At 44.9% G+C, this 11,844-nt stretch overlaps 1 protein-coding gene across 1 annotated transcript in view; it reads right to left on the bottom strand.

Annotated features, from left to right (window-relative positions):
• The window catches only part of ADGRF2 (adhesion G protein-coupled receptor F2), a 21,234-nt gene that overhangs the window by 3,179 nt on the left and 6,211 nt on the right, over positions 1–11,844 (bottom strand). The window contains exons 4-7 of the mRNA XM_006035294.1: positions 10,603–10,866; positions 5,940–7,307; positions 5,311–5,352; positions 5,150–5,209 (exon numbers count right to left, since the gene is read on the bottom strand). Coding sequence (XP_006035356.1) covers positions 5,150–5,209; positions 5,311–5,352; positions 5,940–7,307; positions 10,603–10,866 — 1,734 coding nt within the window. The remainder of the gene's footprint in view (positions 1–5,149; positions 5,210–5,310; positions 5,353–5,939; positions 7,308–10,602; positions 10,867–11,844) is intronic.

The raw sequence follows: 11,844 nt of genomic DNA, 5'->3' as shown, positions 1-11,844 counted from the left end.
TTTCCCTAATTAACACCCTGGGGCAGTTTCACCAAAACGTACCTTATGGCAGCTTTATGTTAACCTTGTTTGAATCTAAACTTCATTCACACAGCAGGAAACATCTCTGTCTCCAGAGAAAAACAAAAACCAAGCCTAGCTAATCTCTTCCATTTTGTAGTGTTATGTTTACCCTGGGTACATTTGATTTCGATACAGGATTTACTACATGAACTTGAAGAAGGAGCCTTCCAAGCCATCATCAAGGCTCATACACTGATTTCTCTCATGCTCTCTTTAATCCCAGGTAATCAATTATGTATGTGGGCCATATGTAGCATCTAGCTAATGGTTCTAAAATGATGAAGAATATTTGGAAAATTATATCAATTTGTTACTGTGATTTCCAAAATAAGCACCTGATGTAACGTATTACAAAACATTTAAGTAACTATGTAAAAGGCAGACAATCATATAAAAGGCTCATAACTGAGGATCTGAAAGTGTGCAATTTGAAATTTTAAGGTTAATGGTTTTAGCTGTGTTGGTCTAAAAGCATAGGCAGACAAAACTCTTGGGGTAGAAACGATATCTTTATTAGACCAACTAAATAGTAGCAAAAAAAATTCTTTCTTTGCAAGCTATTGGGCCCAAACGCCTTTCCTCAGCCATGGGAGAACAGAAAGATTGTAAAGGTCCCCCCCAAGTAGAAATGCAACTTCACCTGGGGGAAATTTTCATAGATTCACAGATTGTAAGGGGCTGCAAGGGACCTTGGAAGATCATCGATCGGGTCCAGCCCCCTGCACTAGGCAAGAAAGATAACTGGGAGTCAGGTGACCCCAGCAAAGTGACTGTCTAGTCTCCTCTTAAAGATTTCCAGGGTAGGTGATTGCACGACTTAAAATTCAAAGATTTTACAATCTTGAATTCTCCTATGGATGAGGAAGGGAGCTTGGGCCTGAAAGCTTGCAAAGAAAGAACTTGTTTTGCTACTATTTAGCTGGTCTAATGAAAGATATTCCTTCTACCCCAAGAATTTTGTCTGATTTGAAATTTGGGCTTCCTGTTGCTGCAGAAGTTCATTTAATGTATGGTACCTAGAACAACCTGAACTATTTCCCTTTTTTATCATCATTAATCAAGATATTTGCAGTTGTGGTAGAATTCCCTATTCCAAAGATGGTGAACACAAATTCCATTTGCAATATCATTGTATACACAATAGGGCTGTGCAAAGCTTCGGTCCCTGATTCGATTCGGCAGAAATTTGGCCTGATTCAGTGGCATATCTCTGAATCTGAATCGAATCAGAGGATCCTTTAATCTCGCCAAATCAAATCAGAACCCTCCAAATTGATTCAGAAAGACTTGGAGATTCAGACACAGACACAGCTTTAAATGTTTTTTCTACATACCTCTAGGTAACAGGGGCTCATGAATGCTCTGATGCTGGGGCGCATGGAGTGTCCCACAGAAGTTCAGGGGGCTCCTGAGCACACTCAGCAGCAGACCTGGAAGTGGACCAGAAGCACATCCGGTCCACTTCTGGGTGTGCCGGGGAGTGCCCTAGGGGGCCCCCACACGCCTCCCCCAGCTCGGTGACTGGTGCCTCCTGGGTCTGGGGGGGCGGCACCTGGGGTCCCCCCACAGCTGATCACCAAACCAGGGGGGGAATGTTGGGGGAGGCCAGCATGGTCCCCAGTGGATCCGGAAGTGGACCGGAAGTGGAGGGGCCCCCCACACTCTTGTGGGATGCTCCATCTGCCCCAGCATTGCAGTGTTCACAAGCCGTGCTGGTACCTTGAGGTATGTAGAAAAAACTTTTAAAGCTGTGTCTATGGCCGAGTCGCTGATTCTCCAAATCAGCATTGAATCTTCAGATTTGACCAAATCAAATCAGGGACAGTTATTCAAATCAACTAATTGAATCGCTGTCCCTGATTTGGGCCAAATCTGAATCCGAATTGAATGGGTTTGCAAAGTGGGCCCTGTAATACACAATACTATAAGTATTTTCGCTAAGGCAAAAAAAACACATGGGGGTGGAAGGGAACTAGTGCATTTAAAATATATATTGTATGTACATCTATTAAAATGATTAAATTGGTGGAAATAAGTACAACATGACCCATGACTATCAGACAACTCTCTGCAGCCATCCACATGGGACTGTACACAGGACCCACTATCTCAGGAGGAAAGTTTTCCAGCATGGCATGAAGGTAGTTGAATCAAAACTGACTGGCCAACCAACACACTGGTGAGAAGAAGGGCAGTGACTTCCAAGTATGGACGCTTCAGCAGAACTGCTTGGGCAGCAGCACCACTCCCAGGGAATTATTAACTGAATCACTTCAATTGGCTCTAGCTACTGTGAAATAGCAAGAAGAAAATGGGAGCCCCCAATGCAAGCAGAGTAAAAGCCTTTAGACCTCTCTACCTGAGCAAGTCAGAAGTTTAAAAAGGCAAGAGCCTGAAAATGCTAACACAGCAATATCAACTTATCAGCATAGTGACTTCGTTGAACCAATGTTCCCAGGAAAGAATATGTGAATTTCCCACCACCCCAACAACATCTCTCAATTGAGGATGAAACCAGATTTTGAGACCTTGGCATTTCTGATGGGACAGAAATATCATGGATTTTTTTCCCCCAGTTTCTAAATACATCACCACAAATTCCCTCCTCTCCTGCAGACATAAATAGCATCCAGTGTCGAGAGTGGAGCACTGAGATAGGTGTACATCTCATAAAACCTCTTCATTTATGGGACAACACATTCCATATTAGAAATAAATTCCCATATGGTTTCTTTTGTAAAGCCTGCATACAACACCTAATAGTAGCCTGACCTGAGGAAACCAAACACAGATAACTGACAGGGTCAATGTCCAAAAGTAGCTCAAAGAACCTAACAACAACAACAACAACAGTATTATTATTATTATTATTATTATTATAGTAAGAGTGATCATTTCATCATGTGAATATTTTCAGTTACATGCCTCAAGGAAAATGTTTAACATTGTTATAGAAAACACACCGAGTCCCTGACAAATCACTTCATAGGGTAATCTTTCATCAAACACCCAGTATTGATCAGTGCCAAAATGCCATAAGAACAGGCTCAAGGTATGCATTGCCAATCAAATAAACAACTGCATGGATATATTTTATATTTATGAAGTCATAAAAGTGGCATCTAAAATAGAAACCAAAACACCACCTCTTCTACACACACATGCTTTAGCCGTGTTTGCACCAATGAAGCAACTTTGATAGTAGTAACAGCATAAGGGTCATTAGTGTGTCTGGAGGATAGCCTCATGCTGGAACAACCCAAGATGTGTTGGCTCCAAAATCTACAAGTCTATTGCTTGAGCTAAAGGAGTTTTAGTCCACCTGATATGTTGCAAGTTTTAAGCTAGCCAGGAAATACAGCAGTGCGTCACAAAGAAATGGTTTTGAACCATTGAAATAGTTTGCTGGAGAACTGCTTTGAGGGCTACTGATGACATTTTCTCACCCCCACCACAACTAGGGTTGCCAACAATCAGTAAATTTACAATCAGTAAAAAAAAAATCAGGCTGTCAGTAAAGTTCTTAAAAAACAAAACAAAACGTCAGCTGTTAGTAAAAACACTAAGCAGCCACAGCTTGATTGAAATACAGATACATGGAGCACAACAGCACTACATGGTTTCTGGGCAAGAGCACAGCACCCTGCAGGGAGAGTTGTCTCAGCTATATGCTGCTGCTGCAGTGTCCCAGGCTACCTACAATACTCTGAGTCACAGATAGGACCCCCAAATCTATGCTGGAACAGGGGGAGCAGAGCTAGCAAAGGCAAGGCTGGGGGTTGGGCTGCGGAGGCAGCATGGTGCAGGGTGCTGTTGGGGGCATCAGGGTGAATAGCCTCTAGCAGGGTGGGGGGTTGCAGGGAACCAACACAGTGTAAAATCATCACTGTAGTCACACAGGTTTGCCAACCCAAGAAAAAAATTTATGGCAAACTTTCGACTGAAGCAATTAAAAAAAAATATATATTTTTTTTGCTATGGTTGATGTTAATCCCCTAAATTTTAACCCTGCCCTTCTAACTGAGGCCTGGCAGCGGGACAGAGCCTGGCAGAAGAGTGATATTTACCTTATGTAAAGCATACATCAGCAAAAGCATGGGTCATTAAAAAAAGTTTTGTCGTCAGTAAAACACTCATAGATTGTCAGTAAAAAAAAAAAAAAAAAGTCTTAATTGACTACCCTGACCACAATAACAACCCTGCCCACCCTGACAACCTGCCAACAATTTACAAGATTGTGATAGTCCCATCCCAGTGTTCAAGAGCATGGCAAAATGTTTTGTACATTGAGTAACAGAAAAGACAGCCACAGTTCGAAAGCGCTAAGCATGAAAGGCCAGTTTCTTCCACTGTGGCTCAAAATGGGTACAGCACCTTATTCTGAGATTTCTCTCCTGGGGTAATCGGAAGTGCTGTCACCTTCATCCTAACAAAGGCTGCATTGCAATAGATACACTCAATAGATAGAGCCCTAGATATTTAGGGCTCCCCATAGAGACAAGATTCACATAGAATAAAGCCATTCATCTTCCAGGCTGATCAAGCTATTACTAATGCACAACACACAGTGTTTTAAAGGAGGATTGGCTTCCTGTTCATACCAGGGTACTCTTCCAGGTGCTGATTGTCCTCTATGGAGCAGTAACCAGTCAGGATCCATAAATACAAGAGATTTCCATAGTTTACCACAGATTGCTCACACCTCCCAGGACATACATTGTCTGGCATGCCACAAGAGCTCACTTTCGGTACAAGATCCTCCTCCCTTGGTGACTGTGGTCAGGTGGATTAAGGAGAGGCAGAGATTTTATGCCTGACTGCTACTGTACTCCTGGGCAATCTTAGGCAAGTCCATTTGCCCTCTCAGTGCCGTATTTCCCTGATCTGTAAAATGAAGGTTCATTATACTTACTTCTCCTTTGTGAAATGCTTTGAGATCTTCAGATGAAAAAAAATGTACCAGAGAAAGGTATTATTATTTACCCAGGGATGTCTTTACAGTGACCTTCTTTTCCTGTCTGTATGGATGGGGAAGCCACTATGAAACTGTAGATCATGCCATTACAGCTGAGAAAGAATTCATTACCTTTGTTAGACTGCATTTCCGTTTTGTTGAGATGCATCTCATTCTCAGGGCTTCTCTTGTCTAGAGAATAAGAAAAGTAAGAAATAAGAAAACCCTTTGAAAAGTTAATCCATTAAAGCTTATTCATGAAATAACAGATGAATGTCAAAGTGACTCCATACCTTCCTGTCTAGAAGGGTCCCAAACAGCAAGATGAAGAATCCCTAGGAAATTATCAACAGCAAGAGGGTTATCAAATAATTGAATTTCAGACTCTCTCTTAAAACTGTCTTTAGAAAGCTACTTCAGTTACAGATACACAAAACTTCACTGTTTTCCCACTTAGATTTTATAAACTATTATTTAGGCAGCAAAATAACCCCCCAAAAGCTAAGAAAGCTTTACATTCAGAGGGAAATAATATGAACTGGCACTGTTCCTGTGCATCTACACTGACTAATTCCAGAAGAGGTGCTGGCTATCTGATCTTTAAATCTAGCACCCATGATACAACATTACTGCAGTTAACAAGCACCTATCATAATATGCAAGTTTAACATGACTGCATGCACCTTTTCATATTCTTCAACTGCCTTTTTACTAAGAAAATGGTTAGATTTCTCCGTTCAACTCCACAGACTTTGTCAGTGGGCTATGGGAGATGGCAATCTGTCACAGGCTGTTATACGACTGCAAGTTACAAGCCATCTGCTCTGTGCAAATTTTATATTGTTGATCTGTCCATCCTTAGTCTCTCTCTCTCTCTTCCCCCAACAATGCTGAGATACTCTCTGCAAAATGCTGTGCTTACCTGGAGCGCATTGAGCAATGCAAATGTAACATGGAATCCCAGCGAGTCGTATCTAACAATGGTGGCTAATCCAAACCCCCATGTCAATCCTAACACAGGTGTCAGAAGTGCAACATTTTTGCCTGTTCGGGTGACGCTGCTCAGATCTTGCGACCTTGTACCTTCCCTAATGGAGAATCTTCCAGTCTTCACCACAACCACCACCACTACAATCAGATTCACAACAATAATCACGAGGGCAGGTATAACAAAGGCAAGAAGGGCTTTAGTATCATGCCAGTTGAGCCAACAGGCACCATCCCGTATGTAGCCTTTCCTTGGTTCAGTAATGGCAACAGTGAGGACACATATGATCAAAGGACACCCATATCCAATAGAGAACGCTGCAGCCATGAATGCAGATTTCTTCATCTTCCGAAAAATTATTAACAATCCATGAAGAATCAGAAGGCCCAGAGCGAGCATCCAAAAAAACAGGGAGAGGTAGGAAAGGTGAACAAAAAACGTGGCAGCTACACAGGTGGCATAGTCTTTGACTTTATCATATGTAACCGCAGCCAGAATAAACAGAACATTTGCAATCAGAAGCGATGCAGCTATATTCACAAGGCAAATATGGCGCATTTTGGCTATGGTTGTGTTTGTAACATGGTGCCAGACCACAGCCTCAATGGTAAGACACAGGAGCAAACTGAAGATAGAGATGCCCAAACCTACAAATGTAATATAATCCAGAACAGTATTTCTTATTGTGTTGGGTGACATGAGAATGGAAAAGGACTTGAATGTGTGGTGACGATGCTTGCAGATACAAACGGTACTATTCATGTCATCAGTCTTCAGTTTGCAAGCGGCTTCATCCCACCTCCTCTCAGTTGAATGCCACCCAACGCAGCGAGCCATAACGTTATTTGATTTATTGAACTTTTCAAAAGTGAGTGAAATCTGCTGCAGTTCCTCTGGCAGGGCTACTGATAAAATCATTCCATTCACAAGGACATCGTTCAGCTGACTGGCTTCCATAATGGCCCCCAGCGTGGGGAAAGCAACACTGACGGCATGGGAAGGGGTGGATATCTTCAGCAGTTCTTCTTGTGGAATGAACACGCTCCCAGCAATAGCGCTGTTTGAGTTATTAAACCTCATGGAGAAGTCAAACCTCTTCCCTGGGGCCTTTTTATTTATGGTGGAACCCTTGGTAGACATGAAGTGTTCTGGTATACTCTCTGATCCACTTTTTATAAGCAGTTTCCCAGCAAATAAATTCACTGAATCCAGTAATATGGAACCGGCAGTTTTGTCCCTTATGAAAGCCCAGTTTGAAATTATGGAAGCGTCGAGAACATGGTTGGCTATTTTGCTGTAACTCTGCAACACAGAAAATAGGTTTAATTATTCTTCATGATGAAAGCACCGTCTGTACTTTGCCAAGTTCGAAGACCCATTTACTTGAATGAAATAGTGACACATTCATTTCCCTGTACTTTTATGGTTTTGGAAGACCATTATACACATTCATTCCTAATGCCCTTGTTTAGGAAAAAGAACAGACTATTGTGTCATTAGAGTTATTTTAGGGAATAATGCACAATGATAGTGCTACTGGTCTAATAAAACAATATTCTCTAGCACCTAATTCAATCCTGAACACCATAAAAATGATTGAAAGCGCCTGCTCTGGTGCAGGTAGTTTGATACATTGCAATTACATTCTTCTTCTTCCAAAGCACCAAAAAAGAAGTAGACTTGATAAGGGTGGAGATAGGAGGGAGGTTGTTTGCTATAAAGGGAACATGTGAGCTGAGGTTCTCCAACTCCCAGACTAATTCTCAGCCCCCCCCCCCGCCCCCCCTCCAAAAAATAGGGAGTCATGTAAGGGAGTCGTCATTCCACCCTAACGTGGCCCTCTCGTGGTCGGGGGCATCCTGTAATGGAGAGAACGCTGTAGTGGGGGTTTAGTCTACTCCTCACTCAGCTTCTGGTCTATTCGGTGACACCGGGCAAGTCAATTCTCCATCCCACTGTAAAGGTCTCCCCTTTATTTGCACAGAGTATCTTTGATCTTGGGTGGAGGCTGAGTGCCACTTCAATAGACAACTCAGGGGGGGGCATTTCCGAGACTAGCCTGCTCTGACCTACCCCCAAATGCCACCTCCTTCGTATTCTGCTCCCCCACTTCAACACTTCTGGCCTCAAGAGGCTGCATGCAACTGGTGGGTTCATTTTCAAATGAAGTAGGTTTACCTCGCTGAAGCCTTTCAGCTGGAGCAAAAGATTCTCAACTCGTACACAAATTCATAAACCTCAAAGGCCCCTCTGGGGTCATCTAAGTCCAAGCACCTACATGAATGCAGGATGTCTTATTCCTAAACCATCCCAGGCCATGCTTATCCAGCCTCTTCTTGAAAGCCTTTAGTAAGGGACAATCCACAAAGTCCCTGGACAGCTTGTTGCATTGTCCTCCTGGTCTGACAGTATGGACATTTTCCCTGAAATTTCCATTCAATTTGCTTTGCAGCAGCTTGAACCCTTTGCTGTGCCCTTACCCTCTGTAGCAAGGGGAAAGAATTGTTTTTCGCTCTTTTCACGGCAGCCTTCTTAAGGACCACATTATGTGGTAATTTTGGGAGGCTCCTGGAGCTCTTAACACCTGGTTTGTCCACACATTGACACCTGACACTAGCTTTAAGCATTTGTTAGGTGGCTCAGAGTGACGCCACTCCAGGGCAGGATTCTCTCTGATCCGCGTTACCCAGCTCATGTTACACAAAGGTGGGGCCACTCAAGGCTACACTTCAGTCTAAACACCCCACCCACTCCCTTTCCCCTACTGGCCTGGATTGGGCCCCCCTATCACCCCCCCGATCCCTACTTACTGTCCTCCTGACCCCCCCCTGCTCACCCACTAACTTGTGGCTGAAGATGGCCAGTAGCAGCAGTGGTCAACCCTTGCCTGCCTGCTCCTCTGGGACAGACAGTGCAGACAGCCTCAAGTCACAGAGTAGGGGGCAAGGGGAGCTCCAGGGGCCAGGAGGGGAGGTACCAGGGGGGCCCCAGGTGGCAGGGAGAAAGCCTAGATTGGGGTGGGGGGGATTCTTACCTTTCATAGTTTCATAGTAGCTAGGGTCAGGAGGGACTTGAACAGATCATCTAGCCTGACCCCCTGCCACAGGCAGGAATGAATGCTGGGTTCACAAGACCCCAGACAGATGATCGTCCAACCCTCTCTTGAATTTGCCCAAGGTAGGGGTGAGGACCACTTCCCTGGAAAGTTGGTGGCCACCCTAACTGTAAAATATTGCCTTCTGATCTCTAACCTAAAACTATTCTTCATCAGCTTATTACCATTGTTCCTTGTCACCCCAGGTGGTGCTGGGGAGAAAAGGGCTCTGCCTATTTGCTGTTGATCTCCCCTGAGGAGTTTGTACGTGGCCACCAGGTCCCCCCTCAGCCTCCTCTTCCTGAGGCTGAACAGGTTCAGGTCCCTCAGTCTCTCCTCGTAGGGCCTGTCCTGCTGCCCTCTCACCAAGCAGGTGGCCCTCCTCTGAACCCTCTCCAGGCTGGCCACATCCCTTTTGAAGTGTGGTGCCCAGTACTGGACACAGTACTCCAACTGCGGCCTGACCAAAGTCGCATAGAGGGGGAGTATCACTTCTCTGGACCGGCTTGAGAGGCATCTTTGGATGCATCTCTTTCAGTCCTTCAGGCCCCTGCTAGCCTGAACGTGTGACTGCTCTAAACTTAAGCTAGCACTAGCACCCATCAACCCGTGTGTGTCTCATAGCACAAGGTATAGCAAGGCCCTAATATTCGAAAACAGCTACCATGTTCCTTCTTAATCTCCTTTTCTCCAAACTAAGCATACCTTGTTCTCTTCACCGTTCCTCATGTGACTTATAGCCTGACCCCTTTATTATCATTTTTGCTTGCCTCTGGATCCCCTCTCCAGCTTTTTCTATGTCCTTCCTAAAAAGTGGAACTTAGGATATTACACAATAAGCCAGGTGAGTCCTAGCCAGCATCTAGTAGCCTAGTACCATCATGCTGCCGGTCTTGTTCTTGTTAATGCAGCCGAAATATTGCACGTTTTTTCTTGTGGCGGTATCATATTGCTGTACTGCCTAGCCCAGGGGTGACCAACTTGCACCAACGGCAGGCTTTGTGTGTGGTTCAACGACAGACTGAGGAGGGAACAGGGAACACAGTGGCAGATTGGGCAGGGAGAAGAAAACAGAGCTACAGATTGGGTAGGGGAAGGGGATCAGACTGGCACCTGGCGATGGTACAAAGTTTACTTTGTGCTATGCCAGCCAAAAAAGTTGGCCCCAATTCAGTATTTGTGCATTAGTTTTTTCTTCCTTGTGTGCAGTACACTACATCTGTCTTTGCTGAATTACATTTTGTTGTCTATAGTCCAGTTCTCCAACTTGTCAAGATCCTTTTAAATTCTATACCTACTCGCCGAAGTGCCTGCAACCCCATGAGAATTCTGCATCACTTTTGCAGCAAATGAACTGCAATCGTAATTTCTCTCTGAGAAGCATTTGAAGGAAGCTGGCAGCTAGAATCCCTTCTATCTGTTGGTGTATCCAAAAGATACAGTTATGACACCCGTTATGACTGGTGATGCACACTTTGACTTCTTAAGCCTATAAAGAAATACCTGCATTTTTGCTCTGTTCACATCCTCGGATAGCTTCAGGGAAATGTTCTTTAGCAGCATCACTATGTTCACAATGTTTCCCGGAATGGCTGGGGAGGAGAGGATATCTGGGACTATGCATGAAAAGTCAGCCAGGCAGCTCCTGTTTCTATGTGCGGTAGCGCTGTGAAGTTTTATCTCAAATCCAGGCTTCATATTTATTACGCTTTCTCTCCCTCCAATGTGTCCTCCGGCAATACTGACAGATCCGTCTGCAGAGATCCTCTAGGGAAAAAGTATAATGCGAGTATAATTGCAGTATAAATTATAAAAGTATAATTAGACAAGTTCATAGATTTCATAGACATTAGGGCTGGAAGAGACCTCGGAAGATCGTCGAGTTCAGACCCCCGCCCCAGGGGCAGGAAGTCAACTGGGGTCATCGGATCCCAGCAAGATAGACATCCAAGCAATTGGTGACGGACAGGGGGGACAAGGCTGAACTCCTCAATGAGTTCTTTGCCTCAGTGTTCCTAAGTGAGGGGCAAGACAAGTCTCTCACTGGGGTTGTAGAGAGGCAGCAGCAAGGCGCCAGACTTCCATGCGTAGACCCTGAGATGGTGCAGAGTTACTTGGAAGAACTGGATCCCTTTAAGTCGGCAGGCCCGGATGAGCTCCATCCGAGGGTGCTGAAGGCACTGGCCGACATCATTGCAGAGCCACTGGCAGGAATATTTAAATGCTCGTGGCGCACGGGCCAAGTCCCGGAGGACTGGAAAAGGGCCAATGTCCGTCCCCATTTTCAAGAAGGGGAGGAAGGAGGACCCAGGCAACTATAGGCCAGTCAGTCTCACCTCCATCCTTGGCAAAGTCTTTGAAAAAATTATCAAGGCTCACATTTGCGAGAGCCTGGCAGGACAAATTATGCTGAGGAGAAACCAGCACGGGTTCGTGGCAGGCAGATCGTGCCTGACCAATCTAGTCTCTTTTTATGACCAGGTTACGAAATGCCTGGACACAGGAGGAGGGGTGGATGTCGTATACTTAGACTTCAGGAAGGCCTTCGATACGGTATCCCACCCCATACTGGTGAACAAGTGAAGAGGCTGTGACTTGGATAACTACACAGTCCGGTGGGTGGCGAATTGGCTGGAGGGCCGCACCCAGAGAGCCGTGGTGGATGGGTCGGTTTCGACCTGGAAGGGTGTGGGCAGTGGGGTCCCGCAGGACTCAGTCCTTGGACTGATACTCTTCAATGTCTTC

Source organism: Alligator sinensis, unplaced genomic scaffold (genome assembly GCF_000455745.1).
Source record: "Alligator sinensis unplaced genomic scaffold, ASM45574v1 scaffold1666_1, whole genome shotgun sequence".
In the NCBI taxonomy this organism is placed as follows: Eukaryota; Metazoa; Chordata; order Crocodylia; family Alligatoridae; genus Alligator; species Alligator sinensis.
Note: the sequence above shows the minus strand (reverse complement) of the source record. Positions and strands in the feature narration are given on the sequence as shown.